The sequence below is a fragment of the Triplophysa rosa genome, linkage group LG17 (genome assembly GCF_024868665.1).
Source record: "Triplophysa rosa linkage group LG17, Trosa_1v2, whole genome shotgun sequence".
Lineage (NCBI taxonomy): Eukaryota > Metazoa > Chordata > Actinopteri > Cypriniformes > Nemacheilidae > Triplophysa > Triplophysa rosa.
This window is the reverse complement of record NC_079906.1, coordinates 8,707,397-8,734,883: the sequence shown is the minus strand read 5'-3', so window position 1 is coordinate 8,734,883 and position 27,487 is coordinate 8,707,397. Positions and strand designations below refer to the sequence as shown.

The 27,487-nt window shown below is 38.7% G+C and overlaps 3 protein-coding genes across 6 annotated transcripts; 2 read left to right on the top strand and 1 right to left on the bottom strand.

The window, feature by feature from the left end:
* The first annotated feature begins 384 nt into the window (after positions 1-384).
* On the top strand, positions 385-9,820 carry ggt1a (gamma-glutamyltransferase 1a). Its single transcript, XM_057357580.1, has 13 exons — positions 385-569; positions 1,369-1,545; positions 1,640-1,770; positions 2,176-2,265; positions 3,563-3,755; positions 4,238-4,398; positions 4,497-4,646; positions 6,147-6,283; positions 6,534-6,721; positions 7,271-7,398; positions 7,530-7,642; positions 8,605-8,718; positions 8,813-9,820. Exons 2-13 carry the CDS (start codon positions 1,373-1,375, stop codon positions 8,957-8,959), a joined length of 1,725 nt encoding a protein of 574 aa, XP_057213563.1. The 5' UTR covers positions 385-569; positions 1,369-1,372; the 3' UTR covers positions 8,960-9,820.
* A 3,678-nt stretch (positions 9,821-13,498) lies between these two features.
* Positions 13,499-20,239, bottom strand: ggt5a (gamma-glutamyltransferase 5a). The gene is made up of 12 exons (XM_057356919.1): positions 19,877-20,239; positions 18,648-18,775; positions 18,461-18,556; positions 17,887-18,076; positions 17,611-17,771; positions 17,319-17,465; positions 16,558-16,688; positions 16,059-16,243; positions 15,131-15,222; positions 14,921-15,033; positions 14,266-14,376; positions 13,499-14,186 (listed from the first exon to the last, which is right to left on the bottom strand). The coding sequence occupies exons 1-12, from the start codon at positions 20,041-20,043 to the stop codon at positions 14,040-14,042; spliced, it is 1,668 nt and encodes a 555-aa protein (XP_057212902.1). The 5' UTR covers positions 20,044-20,239; the 3' UTR covers positions 13,499-14,039.
* Positions 20,240-21,315: 1,076 nt separating this feature from the next.
* asphd2 (aspartate beta-hydroxylase domain containing 2) lies at positions 21,316-27,265 on the top strand. Of its 4 annotated transcripts, none has more exons than XM_057357344.1 (4): positions 21,316-21,918; positions 23,184-24,473; positions 25,401-25,514; positions 26,080-27,265. In XM_057357344.1, exons 2-4 carry the CDS (start codon positions 23,582-23,584, stop codon positions 26,187-26,189), a joined length of 1,116 nt encoding a protein of 371 aa, XP_057213327.1. In that variant the 5' UTR covers positions 21,316-21,918; positions 23,184-23,581; the 3' UTR covers positions 26,190-27,265. The 4 variants fall into 4 exon arrangements, with proteins under 4 accessions (XP_057213327.1, XP_057213325.1, XP_057213323.1 ...); XM_057357342.1 differs by lacking the exon at positions 21,316-21,918 and adding an exon at positions 21,925-22,038; XM_057357340.1 differs by lacking the exon at positions 21,316-21,918 and adding an exon at positions 22,053-22,450.
* The last annotated feature ends 222 nt before the right edge of the window (positions 27,266-27,487 follow it).

Here is a 27,487-nt window from a genome sequence, read left to right as displayed (position 1 = left end):
TGAAGAAATAGCTTTTCTTTGAAAATCCAGAGTTTATAAGTTTATATGTTACAACTGAATAGTGGCTTAAATAATGTAGAGTATATCTTAAATATTGCTTTTTCACAACTTTTCGTTTTTCTTTAAAACCTTCTGTTTACTCGTTAAGTAAACAAGTTTACATTAAAAATGCTTGTCTTTGTAGTATCAAATGTTTGCTTTATCTGTTTATGTTATAAATGTGTTGTTTGATGCATACGGGTGAAGTGAAGGCTTTGTGAATAAGATTACATTAGTTTGATCCCTGTAAACTGTTAAGCTCTTAAAAACAAGGTAAGGAAATTACAGATGAGTAATACTTGTCTTGCATGTACAGTATTTATGTGAAATCATGCTGGCTGGCCAATCACCAGTTAAGGTTGGGACCTGGTTGATTTATAACCTGTACAGTTACATTTTGATGAGCATAGCTTATATCTGTCCTCAGTCACCATCCAATCTTATATTGCCTTGATAATCCACTTAGAGAAAACATATTTCAGCTTCTGGACCAGAATTAGGGCTCATCATACCAAATCATCATAGCTGAGGTATGTAATAGAAGTTTCCATTAAAGGTTTGGTGGTTGGGGTCTTTTTAGGGACAGATGCATCTTTGGCATTGCTTGTTTTTCTTTCTTTCTTTCTTTTCAAAAAATCTAGCAGTTTATAATTGTATATAATATAACTCTGCATGCCTACAGCTGCGTAAAAAGTTAAGAGAAAAAGTTCTGAATTTACTATATGCGTTTATAGGTAAAATTATTGTTTTTGTTTTCTTCTGTGCACTAGTATCAATTTCTCCCAAATTTTAATTAAACTAATGTTTCTATTTGCATTTATTTTCAAAAAATTAAAACTGTAGAAACAGGTCATATAACAGAATAACAGAAAAGATGCTCTGTATTTTTTCAGACCTCAAACAAAAAAATGTATGTGATAACCTTGATTTTTATCACAGTTTTCATGTGTCTTGTCATGCTGTCAGTCTTTCAAATTGCTGTTTGATGACTTTATGTCACTCCTGAGGTTTGATTTGTTGAAATTCAACAGACACTGGACTGGCCACAAAATCTAGAAATACTGATTGAAACTTGGAATGGTCTCTCATGTTTTCTGCGACTGTTGTACACTGACATCATACTTGTACTCATTGCTTTAGTTTCTCTCTAATAGTATCGCCAAACCCATGATGGAGTTCCTGACATGACATAATTTGTTAGGTAGACCTATGGATGTCAGCAAATCTCAGTCTACAACACTAAGCAAACAAACAATCTGCAAACATGTTACACAGACTATGCTGTCAAATACATTTCTCGGAGACATTCTGTATATTGTATTCAATCAGGAAAATGGTCAAGAAGTCTCTTGTTGCTGGGATGCTGGTCTTGCTCGTGGCTGCATTGGGCTTTTTCCTAGGAGTATTTTTGGGGGTCAGGAATAGAAGACTCATCCCTTCCTCGAACCATTTCTACTCCAAAGCGGCTGTGGCGGCAGACGCCGGGAAGTGTTCTGAGGTCGGAAGGTGGGAGTTCACACACCCCGAGTCATGTTTGTGGAAGGCATTATGAGGGTCATCGATAGTTAATCGTATACACACATATCACTCTTCTTTGCAGGGACATTTTGAAGAGGAACGGATCAGCGGTCGACGCTTCTATTGCAGCTCTGTTGTGTGTCGGGCTGTTCAATGCACACAGTATGGGTATCGGAGGAGGGCTGTTCTTCACCATATATAATGCATCGACAGGTAGGCCTATACAGAAACATGTACATTTATGCATTAGGCAGACACTTTTTATCACTAAATGTGTATCTTTATATACATTGAGCTATAGGAACATATGTGAAACCTGAGTAGAATATTTCCTACCTTTAGATTAACACCACCAATAACACCACCCCTTTTTATGATTCATTTCAAGTCTTGCTTGACTGTCATGACTCAGCCTAATTTATCACATAGATCAACTATGTCTGGCACCACTCTTGCTCAAATAACTGACATTCAGCATTATAACCACACCTTTAACTACTAGGTCACCACGAGCTCATGAGGTCAAGGTTACGATGACTAAATACCAATTTAGGAAGAACTTTTCACAATCTTGACAAATAGACAGACAATTTAAAATGTTCACGTTTTAACCCGTAGGAAAGGTGGAGACAATTGATGCCAGAGAAACTGCTCCCATGAATGCTACAGAGAACATGTTTGGTAATAACACTCAGCTTTCGCGGAAAGGTATTGAACTTGAAACACACTTTTCCCACTCTATCGATTTTTTCTACAAATGTAATCATGTCCAGAAAATGTATCACAGAAGAATATTTCAAACATGTTTGGAATGAAATGATGCATCATAGCATATAGCCTGCTTTGCATAATTACATACAAAATTACAGCTTGATTGTAAAGACACACAAAAAAATATTCTGCTCACAAGTGATACTTTCAATTTTCTTTCATTTCATTTCATCACATATTATGTCTCATATTTCTCAAAAGTGTTCATACAACTGGTCAGTTTTTGTCATGATTCTGCCACATCATGTCGTGTTTCTCTTGGTCTAGTGGCGGGATCATGACAGAACCTCTTGTTTTATGTGGAGAGAGGCATTCTGGCCCTGTTGGCCTTCCATATGCTCTCTCCTTTCCTGTCTCTTGTTCCCGCCCTGTCGTTACCTCGTTATTTCTTGTAATGATTTCATCCCCCACAGCTGTCCCCTCTTGATTTGTCCCCTTATTTAATGCCCCTGTGTCTTCTGTCTTGTGCTGGATCATTGTTGTTTGTATGGAGTATTGGGTGAAGTGTCCTTTCCACCCACCTTGTCTTGAGTCTAGTAAGTCTATTTTAGTTTATTGTAGTCATGTCTTATATTGTAGTTTGTCCAGTCTAGTTAGTATAGTATGTCTATGTTCCTGTTTCTGTTCCTGGTTTTACCCTTGTGGCCCTTTTATTTTGCCCCCTCGTGGGTTTTTGTTTTGTCTTTTGTTAATAAATGTCTTGTTAACCCCTTACCCGCTGTCTGCGTTTGGGTCCTCTGTTCCTGTGTTTCCGTATCTGCCTCCATATATTGTGACAGAATGCCTCTCTCTACATAAAACAAGAGGTTCTGTCATGATCCCGCCACTAGACCAAGAGAAACATGACATGATGTGGCAGAATCATGACAGAATCCCCTCCTTAAAGAGCAGCAACCTGACGCTCCTCAAGGCGCAAACAACAATGACAGAAGACACAGGGGCATTAAATAAGGGGACAAATCAAGAGGGAACAGCTGTGGAGGATGAAATCATTACAAGCAATAACGAGGTAACGAGAGGGCGGGAACAGAGACAGGACCGGAAAGAGCATATGGAAGGCCAACAGGGCCAGAATGCCTCTCTCCACATAAAACAAGAGGTTCTGTCATGATCCCGCCACTAGACCAAGAGAAACACGACATGATGTGGCAGAATCATGACAAGTTTTTAGCAGTTCACTTTAGCAAATCACTTTGACATGATAAATATTTAAATTGTTTTGTTTGAACTTCAGGAGGATTGTCTATAGCCATACCAGGAGAAATTCGGGGTTACGAGATGGCACACAACAGACATGGGAAACTGCCATGGAGGGAATTGTTTCAGCCCAGTATAGCGTTGGCACGCAATGGTTTCCCAGTCGGCAGGGCTTTGGCCAATGCCATTGCAAATAACAAGGAATCAATTCTGGGGGATGAGTCAATGTGGTGAGAATGTTTCTTTTGTAAACAAGTCAGTTTTAGAGAAAATGACAAAAAAAACATTTAAAACGTTCTCAGTGGCAGCTGTCTAGATCATTAAAGAAAATGCACATGACAACTGTGCTAAAGTACTGAATAACATAATTTACTCATCGTCTTGTCATTTCAAACCTTTATGACTTTATTCTGCAAAACTCAAAAGAAGATATTTTGAAGAATGTTGGTAACTGAACAACAATAGAAGTGAATGGGTACTGCCGTTGTTTGGTTACCAACATTCTTCAAAATATCTTCTTTTGTGTTCTGCAGAATGAAGAAAGTCATACAGGTTTGAAATGACAAAAGGGTGAGTAAATGAAAACAGATGTTTCATTTTTGGATGAACTATCCCTTTAATTTGTTTCTTTTCATACGCTCTGTATAACTGTTAGTTATTTTAGTTTTATGACTTCATTGTGATCTTGCGTCTCTTCTTTTCTGCTTTCAAGTGAAGTTTTTTGTGACAAAAACAAAAACCTCCTGAAGGAAAATGATATTATTCTTTTCCCCGCACTTGCTGACACCTATGAGAAGATAGCAGAAGAGGGGCCGGATGTTTTTTACAATGGGACAATGGCCAAGAACATAGCAGATGATATCCAGGCTGCAGGTCATTTCACTTTTTTATCCTACATATGTGTTGAGGGTCAACTAATCTCTTTTTAACAAAATATGCAAATCACTAGGGCTTTGTTGCTGGTAATGCAGGAGGGATCATAACACTCGAGGACCTCATGGAATATAAGGCAGTGCTGAATGAGAGCCCGTTGAAATTAAACGTGGGCGAGTACACCATCTACGTTCCCGACGCTCCATCCAGTGGACCTGTGCTTGCGCTCATTCTCAACATAGTGGATGGTGAGTCTGATATTATATTTGTGTGGGACGGGTGTGTGTGCGTATTAAGGACGTCCATAATACAAATTTCATGATGTTAGCAAAAATATTGAATAGCCAGCGCTGAGCCCATAGTTTTTCCCATAGATACACTAATCTGCCTGCTTTTAAAAAACACCCTTAATAGGCAGGTTGAAAGCACCTGTCATACTTACATCATGCTTACTGTAAAGGTTTTTAGAAGTAATGAGCATTTTTCAAGTGACTGAGTAGCTTATGAGTAACTGTGAGTAATAAGTTTTCAGAAGTAGAAAACGTGTCTTGTTACGTAATAACCTTCGATCAAACCACAGACTTCTCTTCCCACATCAATCAGATCTTTAGTATCATGTGTAAACCATTGAGTTAGACAAACGGATGCCTTATTCATAAAGGCAGGTTGTGTCATGTTGTACATGAATGTTCATTCAAACATTCAGAATTTTGTAATGCACATCAGGTGGTACATTGGTATACGGCTAACACTTTAATATCTGAGCAAAAAAAAATGCACTAGTACTTCAATTTAGCTTCAAATGTTCTAACCTAAAAGCAATAGTTTAACCCAAATTATTGTCTTTTTACTTATGGTCAAGTCATCCCAGATGTGTATGACTTCCTTTAGTCTCAAGACAAAATATTATATGATAACTAGTCATTTTTTACGATTTGCACAGGCACAGAGGTGAGGATCCAAACGCAGTTTATTAAAAGGGGTAATCCAAGGCATAATCCAAAAACATGCAGAGGTCATACACAGATAATCAGTCCAAACAATACAAAAACCGGGAACAGGGAACCGGGTAACAAAACAAAAGCAGCTGTAAACCAAAACGTAAACCGGGTTTACAGTAAATAGGCAGAGGTGCAACAGGTAACAAGGCAGGTGAATGCAATACTGATTAATGAGTCCAAAGGCTTATGGGAAATGTAGTAAGAACTGGCAGTCCGGGTGGTGTATGGAGTGTCCTCTTGTGGAGCACAAGGGCACTCTGGCTGGTGACTGTGACATCATGAGACCTGTGAACCAATGTTAAAGGGATAGTTCACCCAAAAATTAAAATTCTGTCATGAATTACTCACCCTCAAGTTGTTCCAAACCTGTATAAATGTATTTGTTTTGTTGAACACAAAGAAAGATATTTAGAAGAAGGTTAGCAACTGAGATATCTGGGGTGGTCAAAAAATGGTATAGTCAAAGGTGCCCCAGAACTGTTTGTTTTCCTAAATTCTTCAACATATCTTTGTTTATATTTAACAGAACAAAAATATTTAAAAAATTCTACTATGGTAGTCAATGGTGCCCCAGAAATCTCAATTCCTAACATTTTTCCAAATATATTTCTTTGAGTTTATCCACAACTTGAGGATAAGTAAATCATGACAGAATTTTCATTTTTGGGTGGACTATCCCTTTAAAGTAAATCATTATGTTATACTGCAATCCAGTGCCCAAACTCAGTCAACACACTTCTTTTCTAGGGTACAACTTCTCAGACAGCAGTGTTTCCACAGCGGAGAAGAAAACTTTGACATATCATCGAATCGTAGAAGCGTTCCGCTTTGCTTACGCCAAGAGGAGTAAACTAGGAGATCCGCGTTACCTCAACATCACTGACGTGAGTTAAATTTTCATACAAATATGGATATCCGAGCAAGGAATTATAGGTAAACTGATTCACCTCTTCGATTTCAATGAGTCGACACCAGTCCGGTCTCATCCACTTCAATATTACTCAAGATCTGTGAAGAGGCTTTAAGAGCCCTTCATAGTAACGTCTACAACAGTAGGCATTATTTTCTCAAGGTCATCATCTTTGCACCTGCGAGCTCTCTTGTAAATCTTTTCTGGATTATTTCTGTCCGCAGCTCATCCAAAACATGACCTCCGACTACTTTGCAGACAACATCAGGAGTAGGATCACAGATGACACCACTCATCCGGACATCTACTACGATCCTGAGTACTTTGTACCCGATGACTCTGGCACGGCTCATGTGTCAGTCATAGCGGAAGATGGGAGCGCAGTGGCAGCCACCAGCACTATCAACCTCTAGTACGAGAAACACTCAGGGCTCTACACTGTAAAAAAATTACAGACAATAATTTGCTGTTATTTTTTATAGTTTTTCCACTAATTTTACAGAATTTTACTGTTTTTTTAATACGGTCAAAATCGTAAAATTAAAGAAAAAGACTAGTTTATTTTTAAATTAAAGTTTTTTACAGATTACGATTTTTTACAGTGTAGCATACACCCAGGGCAATGCGATGTCAGACGTGATGCAAGTGTTCTTTGCTAGTTTCAGCCCGATGCAGTTATAATTTTCATGTCCAACACACCCTTGACTCATTAAGCAACCTTTTGGACCATGCGCCTGACACGCCAACCGTTTTTTTTTCTGCTGTTAAACTAGCAAAGGTGGGTTCGGACACACCCTAAGTGCACCTGGGCCATGCGCTTCAGACCATGGACTTAAAATAGGGCCCAGAGTGACTCGGACTGTGTTCACATTAATCTAGCTAAATTTAAAAACACATCTACATTTCAAATTTAGACATGTAGGCTGTGTGATTTTGTGATTTCTTTTTCATGGTCTTATAGTTTTGGCTCTAAAGTGATGTCACGCTCAACTGGCATTATTTTTAATGACGAGATGGACGATTTCAGCTCACCTTATATTACAAATGGCTTTGGGATTCCTCCTTCACCCAACAACTTCATTCAGCCAGGTGAAACGCTTACATGTTTTGTTTATACTAAACATAAGGCAAAAAAGTAAAATGTAATAAGACTGTTACAGCTAAAATTCAACCGCAGGAATGTTTGAACACGCTGCTTTTGTCTGCTATTTCTGTTCAAGGTAAAAGACCCCTTTCCTCAATGTGTCCCACGATAATATTTGACAAACACAACAGAGTCAAAATGGTGGTTGGGGCCTCAGGTGGGACGAAAATCACCACGGCAACAGCCCTGGTAAGCATAAATAATTTTCTAAAAAACCTTTGATCAACATAATATTTGTACAGCACACAGCAAAGCTTTATCTCAATCAATTTTGAATCTTAAAGGTGGGATGGTTGATTTGGAAAGGTGCTAACTCTAGCCTGTTAGCACTGAAATTATAATCCCGCCCTCTATGCGATTCGCCGTCCAAAGCCACGCCTCTTCCAAACACATGAACGCGCACAGACCAAAAGCTGTTGGAACTAAATACATTAAATTGTTCTCGAAGCATGTACATACCCGTCCAAAAGAAAGAGAGCAACCATGGTATCGTCTTTCAGACCTTTTGCCTGCCGCAACTGTCTCCATCGTGTAAAAGCTGAACCGATGTTAATTCGAGTTTTTCCTCTTTCATGATCCAGATGTTTTTTTGTCACTGCTTTTTCAAAAACTGACTTTCGTTTTGTAGACTGACTTGTTGTCGGTTCCGCAGGAAAGTTTGATTGTTGCTGTTTGTCCGCCATTCTCCCTACATTGACACAGTGGATATGAACGCGCTGATGACGTATGATGTCAGCGTGAATAGGGTGCTCAGTGGTACGCAAAATACGTTGGCTGAAAATGTACACATGACCAGTCATAGCGTTCGGCCAGAAAGTTTTGATTGGGCGAATGTTTTTTTGGTCCTACACCTTTCACAGACGATACATAATTATTAAAATATTATTTGACCACAATACTTCTTGATTGCTGCCAGGATGTAAAGAGATTTCCAACCAGCATAACAAAAAATGTTTCTGGACAGGATCACCTATTCTGCCTTTAAATAGCTCATGATATTAAAAACATAAAATCTGACTTTTTCTGGGGACTTTAATACAGAAAATAATCTTTTCAAAAAAATGTTATTATCATTTCACAATTATTTTATAAATATGAAAACATATTTTTCAGCGCTGTCTTATCTCATTACTTCTGTCTTCTCAACACAGGTGATTCTGAACTCCCTCTTCTTCAACTATGATTTAAAGAAAGCCGTCACAGAGCCCAGAGTTCACAATCAGCTTAACCCCAACATGACTGTGGTGGAGCAGAACTTTGAGCAGGTTTGAGCTTACCGTCTATAGCTGTAAGAATAATGATTAGTTCAATCTGTATGTTGTTTACATGTGTTTGTGTATGTGGACTCACGTGGTACAGAGCGTTCTTGATGGTTTGGCTCAGAAGAATCACATTACAGAACTTCAGGTGACTCCAGGAGCAGTGGTCCAGGCGGTTGTGCGTCAAGGGGATCAAATCTGTGCTGAATGTGACCCCAGAAAAGGCGGCTATCCTGCAGGATACTGAATGTGCTTTTCACTATTTGTGGACCTTTGGTGATTCAGTCAAGAGGAACATCAAATAAGCATATTCAGAGATGTATTGCACACCTATGAATAGAAAGTTCACCAAAAGTGAAGACTCTTTAATTATTTTTTTACCATCATGCCATTCCGAACTTTGCGGAATACTAAATTATTTTTTGGAAATGTATTAAACACTATAAGCATACAGTATGTATATGACTATATTCTAAACATCATAAAACAAGACCCAATATTATGAAAAAAGTCACAGTCGGGTTTGGAATTGGGGCAAAAGATGACAGATTGATTATTCCATTTTTTGTATGAACTATAGTCATTTAATCTCAACGATCAACAGACGACAATGCACAAATACTCCATGTATTTATTAAAAAATATATATTTTTAATGTGAAGAATGTTTGTTTCACATAGGCATTAATAGTGCCTATTTCTTACTAAATGGTACTAAAGTGTCCATTATTTTACCAGCCTTATTTATTGCTTTTGTGTGTAGAGACGATGTGAAATTGACTACTGTAAGTGTATATAGAGGATATTGGGTACCTGTATTATATCAGTTTTCATTGTACAGGTTTTTTATTGTATAATAATGTTTACACGGTCATTTATTAAGGCCCTTCCAAAACAATGTGTAAGTTCATATAGAAAATGCCCAACAGCCACAGGTTTAGTTTTTATGTATATAATACTTGAATAACATTATATTGATGTAGTGGGGCTGTACTTTTCTCATGGCAGGTATGTAAAAGAAAAATGTGTAGAACATTCTGTTATATTTCTATCAAGGTTAATGTTTCACTGATATGTATATAAAGATGTCAATAAAGAAAAATACTGTACATGACTGCTATTTAAGAGACAACCACCATTATAATTTTATAAATAGGAAGCTGGATGTCTTACGATTCTTATGAAATCATTCTTGTGATTTTTGACACTTGAGCCATTCATAATAAAATGCTGCAATACCCGTATCCATCTTAATCAAGTTATCTGACACTGTTACTGATATGTCTGTAAAGGAAAATAGTTGTAACTCATCAAAAGTGTCTTTACATTTATGCATTTTGCAGATGCTTTTATCCAAAGCGACGTATATTGCATTGTATTATACAGTTGATTCTGACTATGTGCAATCCTTTGGGATCTTACCCATTTCCTTGCCATGCTCTTACCACTGAGCCACAAGAAAGCTATCATTAAAACGGTCAAAAATGACATTATTCAGTGCCCAGGTTCATAAAGGAGACATCATTTTAGAGCTGTTAATTTTTCATCATGATGTGACACTGATGTGTGATGCATTTTGAGAAATATATTTGTGTATATATTTTTTAACATCCATCATAAGCCTATTGGTGTTCATTTAAACACTATTGGTGTTCATTTAACGTCTATTTTATTTTACACATTAAATCTATGGATCAGTTTGAATAAAAAATATATAGAAAAACCACGTGTTCACAAAGATATACGTAGTTCACAGATATACATTGACAGCACATTGGCCACTTGTGTCAACAAAAGCAAAACTGTCCAATATAAACACTTACAAGTGAATGGGGAAGCCAGAGTTCTAGATATATAAATATTTTTTTCTAAATTGCCGCTGTAGATTCTAGATTCTAAAGCACAAACGTTTACATTTCCCAAATTATATGAATGATTTATGATCTAAATAAAGCACCACGATGTTCTGTCTCCAGTTTTTGACAGAAAATCATACCATTATCATCATACGCAATTGTGGGAAACGTATGCTGTAAACCACTGAAATTGCGTTAGAAATGTAAATGCTTTTGTGTATCTTTAACACCCAGTCTTGGCAGTCTTGGCCTTTTTAAAATGATGTTGACATCGCTTGAAATTATTTTTTAAAAATACTACTCATTTCTTAAATTAAAGGGATTTTGTTAATTAGGACTGTAAATATTTTTTTTACATTTTAATTAAACAGTAAAGTGTCTAATATTTTCTTAAAAATAGTTGTTTTTAAACAGACTTACTCACTGAACCCTATCTGGCTAGCAAACAGACAGTCCCACCCCTAAAGCCGAGCTGACACTACGGGACTGTGAGACAACTTGAGTCGCTATGGCGCTTACATTACACAACAAATTTCCTTCTCATCTGTCATCGTCTTGTCATAGCTGTTCGCTGTGCGCATACTACACAACACACCGCTGACGAGGTGCACACACCACAAAACATTCGGTGAATAGGCGGTCCCAACCATCAGCGAAAATACGTTTAATTTCATCTTCTTTCTTCCGTTTATATCACCTGCACTGTGATTGGCTGGATTAGTTCCACGTGGTCGTTCAATCGCGCACACAACGAGATCACTAGGCGATCATATCAAACAGGTTTGGGAATATCGTAGCGTCCGGGATAGCTTCCCAGATAGCACAATCCATCTGGTTTACATCTATTTGACGTCTGCATTTACATCTGCAAGACATCTTAAATACATCGTTTGCTCATCTGCAATACGTCTCGGAGACGTCTGAACGTCTGTAATACGTCTGCTAAAGATCTGGAGATCTGCTGCTTAAAAACATCTGCTAAACATCTTAGAAAGAGCTGTTGTACATCCATTCTAAATCATAAACATCTTACTGACATCTTCTAGATGTCTATATGATGTCGGACAGCAGACATCTCCGAGACGTATTGCAGATGGGCAAACGATGTATTGTAGATGTCTTGCAGATGTAAATGCAGACGTCAAATAGACGTAAACCAGATGTATGTGTGCTATCAGGGTTGAGACAGGTCCAGATCACGTTGCACACCTGCTTATACTTAACGAGCTTCGGCGACCGAAACGAGCACCGATTTGGTCGCGATCTGAAGGTTTTGTCGCAGACCTTGGAAATCTGTCCGCGACAGCAAAATCCAGCCAAAAGTCACGTAGTGTGAGTTTGCCATTACTCACACTATTGGTTGAGTCACATTAGAAGGCTACGACAAACAGAACAGATGTTCTACAAATCTCTAATAGGATACATTTTCATATTCCAAAAAATCATTAATTGGGTGAGGTTTTATTTGACATAGATTTTTAAATTGTAAACATTGAACCATAGTTCTGCAGCCTGTGGAAACTTGTAGCTCCACATCCGCCTCAAGCTGTCTGCGTGATTTGCATGAATTCATGTGTTTACTCAACTCAGCAGAGAAAAAAGCTGAATAAAAGTATTCAAGGAAGCAAAAAATCTACAAAATCCTTAAAGCTAGTGGGGAGACTGGTCTCAAATGCATGCTAATAATTCATTGTGAAGGAGCTTTGTTGAGCAGGCACAGAATCTGGAGCGGCCATGAATGTTCTGAAAAGAGTTTAGGAATACAATTATACTTTGAATGTCTAAACAAATCCACTGATTGACACGCAAAAGAGAACATCCCAACATCTGACAGATGTTTTGTCTTCTTCCCCTCATGTTTAGGACGGGCTGTACGTTTTGTCTTAGAAGAGATGCTATTATTCTACAGTCAGACAGGAAACCCTGGCGTCCATATGGTCTCAGCTCAAGGATGATTGAAATAAAGGTTGAGAAAAATTTGGGTACCAGCAGGCAGATTCAGAACTAAAGCTCCTCTATGGTCTTGAAATAGAAATCGCTGGGCTTTTGACTTCACAGCTTCACGTGTTTGCTGACTGGCACTCAAGTTATGCCAAGCGATTACATGACAGCGTTTATTCTTGTGCTCCAAAATAACTAAAGCTCATAATGCTCGGTTTGTCTTATCTATTGCGACGCTGAAGCTAATCCAATCACTGGCATTGTTCACAGCCTCCAATGGGATCTAGCAGCGCAGTTTTATGAGTCAGGCAGATCCTGTTTTCAGCACTTTGAATGTTAATTATAAAGAAATGCAGGGCATCATGCTGTGGAGAAATCAAGGGTAAGCAGCTGAGCTAAACATTCCTGTCGACCATCCATCTGCACACTCCAGTCCCAATTGAGGGATGCCAAGAACCTCTGACAGGCGGTCAGCAATCCACAGAATCGATAGTGCGATGCTGCAGGCTCTTATTGAACATCATTAAAACATGCTTTGACAGAATTAAAATGCAAATCTAATTGAAAATGATTCAGATATTGATTTTTTTAAGCAATGAATTAAACCAAGGAAACATTATTGCATATAAGTAATATTGCCATGGGTGAAGTCACTTGATCTCCTATCACAGGATAACTGACAAGGGTACACTCCAAAAAAGGTGGCATAGAAAAAACAATTTTGATTCCCCAAACGGTTCTTCTAAGAACCATTTATTTCCTACTTTATCATCTAAAAAAAGTACATAAAGTGCAAAGTACATTTTGTGAAACAGGACGTCTTCAAATGTTAAAGGTTCTTTATGGAAATATTCAGCTAAAAGTTCTTCTTCTATGGAATCGTGAAGCACCATTTTTAACATTGTCATTTGGCCAAAGAAGAAAATGTATTAGGGTAATTAAAATAACATAAAAAGAAACCAACATGACCCAGACAAAGTAATAGCATAGGACTTTATTTCTTAGCCAAAAAGACAAACATTTTGACCAAAACATTGAAAGCTCAAGGAAAATCAAGGAAAACCTAAGAACTGTTATCAGTTCTTCAATAACTCAGATATCAGACTTGATATTAATTTACACAAATTGTGAAAACAAAACAGAAATAATAAAGGAATTTCTGTAAAATGTCTGTTACTCATACAAAGGCTCCTTTATATCTTTCATACTTTTTATAACAACAAAAAATGTGTAAAGAAATTACGTTTTTCATTAATACTTAAGATTATTAAGTTCTTATCACTTCAGTTTTACTCATCTGCTCTGTTGGACTGTGGATAAAACCCACTCATTACGAAGACAACTTAATGAACAAAGTGAAACACTGCTTTCAAGTATTGTTTTATATTCCTCAAGATTTTAACTTTTTACACATACTTTTTGTAGATGTCCACTGTAGTGACCTCTACTCTATGAAAGGATTCATGTACTGTACTTGCATCCAGCAGATTAGAGTCACCTGGTGTATAAGAGTCCCCAGCTACACTCCAGGTCAGTAGCCTGCAGCTTTCCCCATTTTTCGTAAGTCAGATACGGCGTCTATACAATTTTCTTCCTTTGATACTGCGTTAACCACGTTATAAAACATCCGTGGGCCCAGAATTTTGTGTCCAGTCTTGGTGAGTGCTTCTACGACTGCCTAGGGTAGAGAGAATAAATGGGAGCGATTAAAAGATTTGCCCAGCAGTTCACAATTTAGACAGTTGTTTTCTATTTACCTCATCAAAGGAGGGCTCGAAGCTGAGAATATTTTTGGAGTCCACATACACCACCGGGGCAGCGATGGAATCTTTCAGGTTCTTGCCAAACCACAGGAAGTTCATAATGGTCTAGCACAGAGATTTAGACAAAACTAGCTTACTAAACATGGCATGTTAACACTAGCCGCATCAATCAGAATCACAACATTTTTGTTTGCACAGCCCGACTGGCTCAACCCATAGCAAAGGTCATTTGTTTGGTAAACAATGGTAGACGGACATCTGAAACCTCTTTGGACACAATTCCAATTTAGGCTATTCTGTTTGGTACTACTAGAATGACACAAGCTCGACCTGATTTTGCCAAGTGGTTGATGTCCTCAGGGTAACATATTTTGTTGACCTAAGGACAACATTTTTATAAATAAAACTTAAACCCACACCAAACCCCAACCCTAACCATAATTTACCCCTAAAATCAGAGGGAATTGATAATCGAAAAACAATGGTCTAGAAGCACCTAATCCTGGTTGGAAGATTAAATTTAAAATAAACTTTAAACGTATTTCTGAAATCTGAAATCAACATGATGTTGCCCTAAGGACATCAACCACTTGGCAAAAACAGGAGAGCCAATGAGACAAGTCACTTTTAAAGTGCCGGTTAAACTCACCAGTGCCACACCAGTGGTGATCATGCTGCCCCCTGATGCCCCTATGACCACCGTGTGCTTCTCAGATGGAGAGTGGAGGATTACTGGAGACATGGATGAAGGTGGCTGCTCACCTTCACATCAGACACATACATTCAGAATGTAAGTTTTACTGATACGTGCATTTTAAGTTGCCATATTATTCCATCAGTATATATGTGAGTTTATTACCAGCATGAATTTGATCTGTTTTCCCACAGAAATCTATAAGTTCGTTGTTGAGGAGGACGCCGGTTTTGGGAGAGAGAACTGTGGATCCAAATCTGAGAAGAGATAATGAAACATGTCACTTTGGACAAGAGCAAAACTGTAGGGGAAATCAGAAGAAATGCTTTAGTAATATTTTATTTTACAAACTACAAAATCTCTTGGTATTAGAAGAAAATATGTTTTGCTAATATGCTAACATTACCTGATAAGTCAAAAAGACAAGATGTGTTCAACAAGATACTAAAAAAATGCTGGTCGACAGTAATAAACAAATTCTGTCATCTTTACCATCATGTCATTCATGTCTTTAGTCTGCGGAACACAAGAGGAAATGTGTTTGAATTGAAAAATTTGAGAAATGTCTCAAGGTGTCTCAAACGAGGTTTTGTGTCCATATAATGGAAGTCAAAGTTGCACAATGTTTGGTTACCAACATTCTTCAAAATATCTTCTTTTGCGTTCTGCTGAAGAAATAAAGTCATACAGGTTTGGAATGACCTGCGGTTGAGTAAATGATGACAGAATTTCCATTTCTGGGTGAACTATGCCTGCGAGTCATTGCTTCATGTTTTAGATTTGTATATTCAAAAGCCTTAAGATAAAAACTAGTTTCAAAAATAATTGGCATAAATTTCAGACATCAACAATCAGTTATTTTTGCTAAAAATGTCTCACTAACTGGGATCACAGATCTTTTTCTCATGCAGACAGAAAACTTTACTGAATGGATGTCAAGTGTTATCAACTTTATCTGTTTATAACAGGGGAGTTAAAACAGCCTCCGGGCTTCCTTACTTTGCTCAAACAAAGATTTTAGATCAAATGTAAATAATGTCAATATTAGATGTTTGACTGTGGAATGTCCTGCGTGAAGGATATGAGCACATACATGTAGTTGATAGTGCTGGTGACAGACACGGCCATACCGTCCTCAGCGATCACAGACACATGAGTCGTGCCATGTGAGTCCAGGTACGGAGTCACGTTGTAGTAGCCGACATCGTGAGTGCGGTCAGAGGTGATTTTTGCTCTCACCTTCTCCGCAAAATGCTTCTGAATGATCTCGACCGCCTCCTATTCAAGTTAAAGAGAAAGGCCGGGTTAATCATCTAATGCATCACTTTATGTGCAACTCTAGCAGTGGGTGGCCAACATCAGTGTACAGTATCGCTGTGGCGTACTCCATCGCCTGCAGTAATGATCCCCTGAACATAGCACTTAAGTCATTACAGTAGATTACACCAGTGACTCCAGAGAGGGTAATGACTGTAATGTTTCTGTTGAGCTACTAATGCCAAGCCTGGTGTAGGGCATCATGCCTTTATTACGCTTACAATGGAGAAAAGTTAGAAAGGTGAAACAAATGACTTTCTTCCTACAAAGTGTACCGTTTGTGAAGAGAAGTTGGGATCTTTCATGAACTTCTTTAAACCGTTGGCGAATTTGCAGGCTTCTACATACCGCTGGAATGTTAACACTTTTTCTTTCCCCTGCAGAGATTCACGGTTTAGATTATGACCTGTGGAGCACAGAAAACTTAATGTAGCAATAGAAATACGTAAACAGACATTCACACTGTTTAAAGTAAACATGCAAAACACTTTCTGGGTGGTTGCCAGGGTGTTGCTATGCACTCTGGGTGTTTATAGGGCATTGCTATGTGAGTGTCAGGCCATTCTTTTGGAATTGCAAGTTTTTACAGAAATATTACAGAATTTTTTTACAGATTTTTCACGTGTAATGACCAAAAAAATGTTATTTTATTGTTTTTTTTAAAGATTTTTCACATATTTTTTAAATATGGTCAAAAACTGCAAATTTACAAGAAAATATATTATAATATAAATATTACAATGTTATTTTATGGTATATTTCTGACACATGAGCTGCGGGAAATTTCAGTTTCTTTGAGATTTTTTTATTTTCTATTTTTGAAATGCAGTCAAAAACGTTTTAATTACTATTTAAAACACTTAAACTGAATGAAAATTAGGAATGTTGCCTTAAAATTCTAATTAAATTAAAATTAAACTTTAATATCAACATAAAAATCAAATAAATAATAAACTGACAAAAGCACATAAAATTGCTAGAAATTAAACTTAAACATGAAATATAAAAAAATCAAAACAAGAATTTGTTTACCCACCTAGCATGGTGTTGAGTATGAAGCTAAGTGTAGCACCCCCTGCTGGTGGTGGTGGAAAGTACATGTCATACTGCCCTAAAGTTACATCCCAGGCATCCGATTCGGACACCTTGAATGACTTCAGGTCTTCCATAGAAATTGCCCCGCCTTAAACACAAAACATAAATTTACAGTGAACAAACTACAAAATATGTCTACTCAAACAGGCTTAAATCATGTGTTGACCTGACATCGAAATCTATTCTAAATACACAAAATGTATGGATATTTATAAAAGGACATTTCCAAGTACCTGCAGCTTGTATATCACTGACTAAGTTTTTCCCAATGTCTCCAATGTAGAATGCATCTGGTCCTTTCTGTGCAATGATCTCAAGTGTCTCTGCTAGTTTCTCAAACTTCACAATGTCTCCCTTTTTTAATAGCTCCCCTTGATCATTTTGGAACAACTGTCTATAAAAGAGACACATGAGGACAGAACTGGTCATTTATCTACAAAGTATTCAAATGTGATTTCAAGGTGTTCTTGGTGTTAAATGGCACAATACGTGAGTCTGAATGTTGTTACCGCAATGGTGATTCTGGGCTCTCTTTTGAAAGGACAGGCAAAAATCGAGCGAGTGCATCGCCAACAGGGACGCCCTCTCTAGCCATCTTGATAGTGGGCTGAAATAAACTGTACCAAGGCAAGCGTCCATAGAGTTTATGAGCTCGCTCATAGCCACGGATCTCACCTGGAACACCAATCCAATGAACACCTACAAGAGAGAGAGAGAGAGAGAGAGATAAAATCATCATTACTTTTACTTCAATGATGGCATGACTCCACAAGTTTGTGCAAAACCTGCCTGATTTGAGAATGCGCCAAAGAGCAATGATTCAATGAATGTAAGCAAATCTCCAGAGCTAACATGTTTTTTGTAGTGTCTATGCTCTGTGTATATTAACATATAAACAACAAGTCAAAATAAATCAAGTTTGTAAAAACAAGGAAAAATATTTTCTTTTCAAAACGGAAATGCACATATCTGTTATTAGTGGACTTCTTTTCCATTAAACTACTTGAATAATCCACTACGTGTATCTTTAACTCTGTGTGACAATGCATAATACAGGAACTGCACATTCTAACACCGTCTCACCTGACTTTGGCTGAAATGTTTCCGGACATTCGGCTAGAAGGTTTGGTTTAAAACCCTTTGGCACGGTTTCTCTACAACTGATGACTCTCACTTTGCCTAAAAAACACACGAATACATTACTTTACAAAAACGTATTACTTTACGTTTTGTAATCAATCTCTATATTTTGGTTACATCCAAACTTTACCACTTTTTTCCATTATTGTGAATATTGAGCCTCCACCAATGCCCATACTCTGAGGATTTATGATTGACGTGCACACCAAAGTAGCAATGGCGCCATCTACCGCTGACCCGCCCGATTTGAGAATATCTCTACGAGGAAAATATTGGATATTGGTGACTAATGGGAGAGTGAGAGAGAGAGAGAGAGAGAGAGAGAGAGAGAGAGAGAGAGAGAGAGAGAGAGTGTGTGCTTGCACTATTTGTACGCTGCAAATGCTTTGGCAATACGAATGTACATTTTGTCATGCCAATAAAGCACACTTAAATTGAAATTGAGAGTTTGTAAACTTTTACTTGATCGGTTTGATTGTTACTGTGCCAAAACAAATAATTACTGTCCTGTACCATAATAAAACTTCATCTGTTTATTTCTTGCTTTGACAACGAGTCACTAAATACATCTTTTGACATTTTTCTGACTTTTCCGCGAACTATTATACAAAGCTATAAGGTTGTTTTTCTTCCTACATCGACTCATGTAAGATGTAACCCAAACGTTTCCACTCTTCTTGAAAGACAAATGTAGGCTATATTTAGTTTGTAAACAATAGGCTACTTGTAACGGTACTGTTTAGCGTGTTGACAAAATGTTTCTGCTCTACTTGTAAGTCGCTTTGGATAAAAGCGTCTGCCAAATGAATAAATGTAAATGCAATGAATAAATGTAGTTTTCTACCCATTGTATTTATATTTACAGTAGGCTAATAAAACAAAATCTGACGTGGTCAGATGTAGCACTATTTAAAGGAGTTGTATTTAAGTAATGGACCATTCAGTTAAAGTAGGAGGAAAACAGAGATTGGTGTCAAGAGGATTACTCGCCTATGGAGACACTTCACCCAATTAACCTCACAGTTTCTGTGTGCATTCAGCCGGCTGCTTCACCTCTCTAGCCATTCATGTCCTGACATTTACCCGACCCAGCTACCCATGGGATTACTGTAGACCTAAGTATTAACCTTTTCTAAGAAAGTTTTATTTCAAGTCATTCAACATGTTTGATAACAGACCGGTGATTTGTTGGTTTATGTAGTATGTGAAAAAAGTTGGCACACCACAGCTCCGAAAATCGAAACAAAGTTCTCAACGTTTTTAACTAACACATTTTATGTAACCCTGCTCTATTTTAAAAGAAAAATAGCACATCCTAACAAACTGTAGTTTAATGGTTGGTTCCTCATTATCACTCACCGGCCGATCTTTGAGCAGGTCTCCGAATCCGCCGCGACTGCTGCGTTCTTGAAAAGTCCGTCAGAGCACTGCTGTTTAAAGCGAGCTACACAGACAACAGTGACGATAACAATACATATCACCGGGATGCTTATAAACAAGCAAGTCCTTTCTTTTCGTCTGGGCATTTTAACCAGACCCAAAGCAGGCACGCTTCTTTTACTTTATCGTTGAACTGCAGAACGCAGTTGAACAGTGCAGTCCCGCTGGAGGTCGTGTCTAAATAGGATTGCTGAAGGAGGTGTATTCGGCACACATGCTCCATATGCTGCTAGGCATTTGGCAAACTTTAGTTTGTTTACTTTGAGACAGCACTTCTGGAGCAACGCTTCACCCCTAGCGGAGTTGTAACGTACAACTTTTTGGTCACCACCTCACATTTGTGACAAATTTACTCCACCTGTGATGTAGAATCTATAGGGGATGGGATCGTATTTCCGTGCATTCATTGTAAAGACTGAATATGTGATATTGTTGATATTTCTACCTTTTTAATTAGCTTTGTAGTCAGGCTGATTTAGTCACGTTAAATCATTTTGACGTGAATAAGCTTTGAAGGTATTTTGACAAAAGATGTAAAGCATGCAGGGTAAAGCTGAGGTATTGCTTCAACTGGGAGTCAAAAGAAACCACAAATAATCATATTCACAATATAAAATGCCTTTTAAAGGGACAGTTCACCCCCCAAAAAATGCTGTCTTCATTGACTCACCCTCGAGTTGTGCCCCAAAAGTTCCCCATGACATTCTTCACAATAACTTCTTTTGTGTTCAACAGAACAAATACATGTATAAAGCATTTTTTTCTATGGTAGTCAATGGTGGTCAATTTCAAATATCTTTCTCTGTGTTCACCAACAACAACCTGAGGGTGAGTAAATGACAGAATTTTCATTTTTGGGCTAACTGTTCCTTTAAATTGCAATAGGCTGATGGATTTCTTTTGTATAAAGATTAATAGCAACACTGCTTTTTTTTACAACATCCAAACTTTCATTCTATTCATGTGCAGGTTTATATTTTTTACACATCCGTTTTCTGAATTGAAAACCAACCAGTTAGTAATTGCCATCATCCAGTTTTTTTACACTTGATATAGTCTACAGTTAATTTGCATTGGATGCATGCACACTTATTCTTTTTCAAATATGCCCTCCACTTTAGCTCTCAAAATGGACTTTACATTATTGTATAAGTCATTTTGTTACTTATAAGAAATCAAAAAGCAAAATGGTATTTAACATGTATTTTATTGTACCTTTACTGGCCTATGTAAGCATACAATACGCACAATGCCAATTTGCAGTTTTATTAAAAGCAGCTCCCTTTTCTGACCTACAGAGAAAACCTCAAAACCAAGTTCACTGTAAGAGGTGAGAAAGGGAGGTGCTTGAACACTCGCCCTCGGGACACAAACACGACGCAGCGCAACTGGAGTCTGTTCATCGTGTATTACTCGAAGGCAAGTTTCAAATTAATAATTCAGACTGAATGTTTTTCACTGGCTTTGTATTTTTGTGAAATGTGGCAGCTGTAATTCATGCGACGCTTTTGAATCGATTATTTACAAACAAACAGACATGCCCTTTTCTACGCTGGAAGATATAACGCTGTCAATAACACACGTTTAACTTCTAAGCCTAAGCCTAAAAGTAGTAAGGCAAGTTAGCTTATAAAACAGCCAAAAACCTGTCAACCTGTTACATTTGCTGCAGTTTCATTTGTGGCGACTCGCGTTTAGCTCTCGTTTGGATGACGTTAGAGGAAATGTGTATTTGACGCCCAATAGCATCATGGGAATTGTAGGCCACCTGAAAGTCACTTGTTATAATAAGTACTAATCGTTTTCTTTTTAAACGAAGCATAGTATGAGAGTAAACCGTGATTGCCCATAACATGTTAGAAGTGTTGAGAGAGTATTTTATTTCTGTCCTCGGTCTCGTTTGTCCACGATAACTGAAGTTATTGTGCATTGCAGTGTTTATCTACATGGCAGCAGTACAGGTGGGTGTGCGGATGGCTGACCGTGACATCCCTTCTCTTTATACGCTTTACGACACCGGCATGCATCCGTCATCTGCCCAGTAATATGCCTCCAGGGGAAGATGGATTGTGAAAGCAAATGTAATATTTATTACATCATTATTATTATTATGATTATTTTCCTGTATTCATATTGTTGGTATCGCTATAAATATTATAATTCTGTGTTTGCCACCGTTTATTATGTCGATATTTTTATATCAAGCGTCTTTGTTATATAAACGCCCATATTTCAACGCTATGGTGAGGAGACGTCGGGCATCTGTCATGTTCTTTTCTGTCCGCTTGTCTTCGGCGTTATGGACGTCGTCGCCTGCCAGTGTATTACAAGCGTAAGGGCAGAACTAGAAACTGCAATGAAACAGCTGAAGGGAGGTGTCTGACTGGGAAGTGTAGAGACGAGGAAAGTGCTCGTGCCGGTTGGGTTCTGAAAATAAGTGCTGTCGGTAAATATTTGATGCGCGTCTTGAGGTGTCGGTTGCGCGTTAACGGGGTGAGACGCATCCTCGATCATATTCTTTGCATGTTGAATTTCATCATGTTGCATTCGGTGTCTTGGGGTTTTCTTTGTGTTTCGTGTTGGGCTATTACTGTACGCATGCCGTTACTCTCTCATAAATCCCGTCTGTCTTTGTTGACAGCTGCTGTGAGATAGCGGCGTAAACCTTTGCTCCGTTTTCGTCTCCATTAGCCCGTCGGGGCGCATTCCATCTAATGCAACTATTCCCTACCGTTTGTTAAATTTGTCAATTGACCTGGAGGTTTGTTTGATATATAATTTATGTTTGTTATTTGCCAGCATTAATTGTTGTGTATATTGTTGTGTAATTAATTTGTACTGTATGTATGCATTTGTTAATTGTATCCAATTTTCCAGTGACTCATGGGTTTTGAAAGTGCAATGCGGAGGTGTGTTCCAGAGACTACATTTTAAATGCCATGCATGTGTGTGCTGCGGTCTCTATCAGCGTGAAGCTGCTTGTCTGTCTGTCTGTGTGTGTTTATGGAGGGGGTTGGGGGCTTGGCAGGAATGTGTGTGGGTGGTATATAAAAATGATCATGTGGTCAAACCGGGCTGTCAAGGCAGGTGTGATGCAGTTTCCCTCTATACTGTGTATGCCGTATTGATATTTTCTGCTGCTCTTCACCATGATTGTCCTTTATGTCTCCCTTTTCGCTCTCTCTCTCTCTCTATCTCTCTCGCTCTCTCTCTGTGTTTAAACCAGGTGCCCTGGGGTGCATTATGTCTCTGTGTGTTTATCTGTGCTGAGGAGCAGAGAAGCAGATGAGTTATTTCGCAGCCGAACACTGTCAACATTTCCAAATGCAACAAAACGGAGAACAGTAACCTCTGAGAAAACAGGCCAATATGCTGTTTGATGACGTAGCAATATCAGGAAGAAAACCGGAGAGATGCTTTAAGCCAAAAATGGATTTGAAAGGCAAGATGGAGGCTGTATCACCTTACTGAAACATCCAATCCGGAACTCCAATGCACAGTCCAACAAATAACCGTGCAAGAGACAATCTCCATCAATTACATTAAACCACTCAATATCTGCATGTCTGTCTGAGTTTGTGCTTCTAAGTCAGTGTGTGTGTCTATGTATGTTTGTGTGCAGTGATGGAATGGTCTTTAGAGCGAATGAGGGAATGGGTGGCGGGTGGCATGCAGTCGGTACGGGAATGTGAGTCCAGCGCTCTGGGCACTGCCCTTTGTCTCGCCCTCCTGTTTATCTGGTACTGCTACCGTGTGGGATGCGAGCACGCTGCCCCTTCTCTCCGTGGTGGCTTCACCCCCGAGCCACGTGGCAGCACCGTGCCCGGTGGAGTCCTGAGCTCGGGTCTCACATCCCGCGGAGGTTCGCTGAAACTCCGTCAAGTCACTGGGGTTGGAGGTGTGGTCAGCGAGGAAGAACTTAACGGCTTTGCCTACTGCCAGTCACCTGAGTGCTTCCGTTGCACGAAGCCCGGCGAGGGCCTGAACCAGCGACTCTACCATAGCCTCCAAGAGTACGCCAAGCGCTACACCTGGGCCGGCATGGGGAGAGTGCACAAAGGCGTACGCGAGCAGGGGCGCTACTTACTCTGCAGTCGCCCCTCCATCCAGAAACCGGAGGTCTTCTTCCTGCCAGATCTTCCTTCTGCTCCATTCTTTTCACGAGAGGCACAAAAACACGACGTGGAGCTTTTGGAGAGAAGTTTCCCCACATTGCTGGCTGAGTTTGAGAGCGTGTACCGGCTGCTGTCCAGTCGGACTGGCTCCTCACTTCCGCCGGGCTGGAAGGCCAACAGCACACCTCGCGGCCAGTGGTGGACCTTCTATCTGGTGAACCAGGGTACTCCGATGGTGCTGAATGCCAGGCGTTGTCCACGGGCGTGGAGGGTACTCGGGCAGCTCCGTACTTTTATTGCTAATAATGTGTTTGGAAATGCCTGCTTCTCAGTGCTCAGTCCTGGAGCCACCATCACTGAGCATTATGGGCCAACCAATGTACGCCTGCGCTGCCACCTTGGTAAGATAGGATATGTCAAAGGATGTAAATATATGTTCAAACCAGTCAAAGCGTTGAGACTCATTTACTTTTTCTTGACTATTTTATACATTTAAGAATAATAACAAAAGATAACAAATGAAGAGTTTATTTGCAAAAACAGGTAACTGTTTTTAAACATGTTCAAATATCTTATTTTTTATTGTGCGTTCCAATTAATATCAAACTGCTGTTGGGATGTTTTGATTAAGTAATAATAAATAAATCAAATTAAGTACATAAAAATAAACACAATGAAAACATCTAACTAACACAATAAATAAAAACATGAAAACAATAAAAATGTGATTTTTGGAATAACAATTTAAAACTGAATTTTCTGTTTTGGCAAATAAACTATTCAAATGTAAGTATAGAGTGTTTGTATTGACAAACAAATCAAAACGGCTATTTTGAACTTATTCACCTTTAAGGTGATATTTTATATTCTTTATATAATTTTTCATCATTTACTCACCCTCATGTCATTCCAAACCTGTATGATTTTCTTTATTCTGAGAAAACAAAAGATATTTTGAAGAATGTTGGTAACCAAACAACATTGGCCCCCATTGATATTCATTGTATGGACACAAAACCACTAAAACATTTCTCTAAATATCTTCTTTTGTGTTCCACAGAATAAAGAGTCATGTTCAGGTTGTGAACCACATGAGGGTGAACGATGACAGACTTTTTATTTTTGGGTAAACTATCCCTTTAATTAGATATTTGGAGTGGATTTACTGACATCATGTAGAACAAATCAAATGTGTCTGACCTTTTGACTCATAGTGTACGTATACAGTAGATGTCTATGAGCCTCTTTAAGATGAAGTCTGTCTCTCCCTCTCTCTCTCTCCCTCTCTCTCTCTCCCTCTCTCTCTCTCTCTCTGTGCGTGCGTGCAGGACTGAAGGTGCCCCCTGGTTGTGAGTTGGTAGTCGGTGGAGAACCGCAGTGCTGGTCTGAGGGAAGCTGCCTGCTGTTTGACGATTCTTTTCTTCACACTGCTTTCCATGGTGGTAAGAGAGAAGCTAAGTGAAGAATAAGTATACGAGACAGTAAAGGATGTGCTGAGGCTTTTTAGTCAACATTTATTAAGCTAATAATAAATATTTGCATTTCATGACTTAATGATGACTTGCTGAGGCAGACATGATTGCTCATACTTCCTCATGCATATTTATTCAAATCAATAACCCTAAATATAAACTTTTGGCACATAACTCGTCTTGCAACATCAGTGCTACAGCCCCAAAATGATGACTTCATACAACCTCAAAAGTGACTTCTTGAGGAGAGTCGGGCTGTTACTCCATAAATAAGTGATCTTAATATGCATCTTACGGCAGATGATAAAATTAGATGTACAGTGAAGGAGGAATCTGACATTTATCTAAAATGCCATGGAGAAATGGAGCTGGCCCAGTAAATAACCATCTAGCAATCCGCCCAGAACACTACCCTTGAGGGTACTTCAGGGTGCACTCTAAAAACCACCCACAACATTGATGAAACGCAGCAATTTTTCTCACTTTCTCTTCAGAAAATGCCGTTAACTTCATGAACTGTGTATGTGCTGCTCAGGTTCTGCTGAAGATGGCCCGAGAGCTGTATTCATGGTGGACCTCTGGCATCCAAACGTGGCAGCTGCTGAGAGACAGGCGCTGGACTACATCTTTACCCCTGGACGCTGAGGGGCGGAAGCAGTGAAGAAGGTGGAAAGCCGAAGGAAAAGGATTTCCATTGAATTAGCAGTATGTGTAGGCGAAACTTTCGTGAGTGGGAAAGAGGATAAGCACATCAGTCTCCTCTTCTAGTTTATGTACCTTTATTCTGACTTTCCCTCTTAGCACTGCTGCAGTAGAGACTGAACCATCACTATTGTACATTATCAATGTTTACAGACCACTAACCATAGCAAAAAACGTTTGAAGACCTTTGCTTGAGACAAAGCCCTCGAGGAAATTCACCAGTTGATTATTTTCATTCTTGAAAGTCAGCTGCAGTTGACAGGGTCTCATTATATCAGTTTCATTTCACCTCGCGCACTGACAGTCAACCGCACATGGAGACGCACTTTTATCGGTAGGATTGAATAGGAAGCACAATACGATGTTTGGTCTGTACATTTTTCCTGAGGTGAGGCTTACGCCAGCGAAGGTAAACAGTCGTAAAACGTCACGCGCTGCAGCGACAGGGATTTGACATTTACAGAAAATGTACGTGGATATATGGCAGAGATGTTACACACTACCAGCTATTGTGTACAATTACCTCCATCAAATGCACTAGTGGCAGTTTTTGTTGCCACGTCTAAGCCAGGGTGAGAAAGAATGAGAGCACATCGAATCAGCCTGCTTTCCACTTTGCTCTTTCCTACCCTGAGTTTTCAAGTAAAATCAGATTGCGTATCAATAGCTTTGTATCTCTTTAAAACAAACGTGGGACATGCCGCCTAGTATTTTCGAAAAACACAACGTTGTTGGCTGTTAATATGTGCTAGGTTCAGCCTTATTGTGCTTTGTTGTACTGCTTGTAAACCTAGCTTTCGTGGTTGTCGCATTGATATTGGTACATTCCTTTTGTAAGATGACAGACAGTTTACAGAGTGTTTCGTGAGAAGTTACATTTTATATCATTGTGTGACTTTTGGAGTTGCGAATCGATTTTATGACAATGTTCCTACTTCCATGTTTCCAACTTGTGCTTCATGGACTCACTTTGCAATGGATGAGTAATTCTTTTGATTTAATAAAGAAGTAATTAAATATGTGGCAAGTGCATCTTATTCTTTTTGTCAGTGTTTGTATATATGAAAATATTTTTAATAACATACAGCCGTGGAAAAAGTAAGAGGGTGATTCTCACAAAATCTTGGTTTCAAGATATCAAACATGATTTTTCTTAAAAAACATTTGTATTCATTTAAAACAAGGTATGACATGTTTCAAGGCATTATTTTCCAAACTTTTACTGAGCGTTTAAACACAAT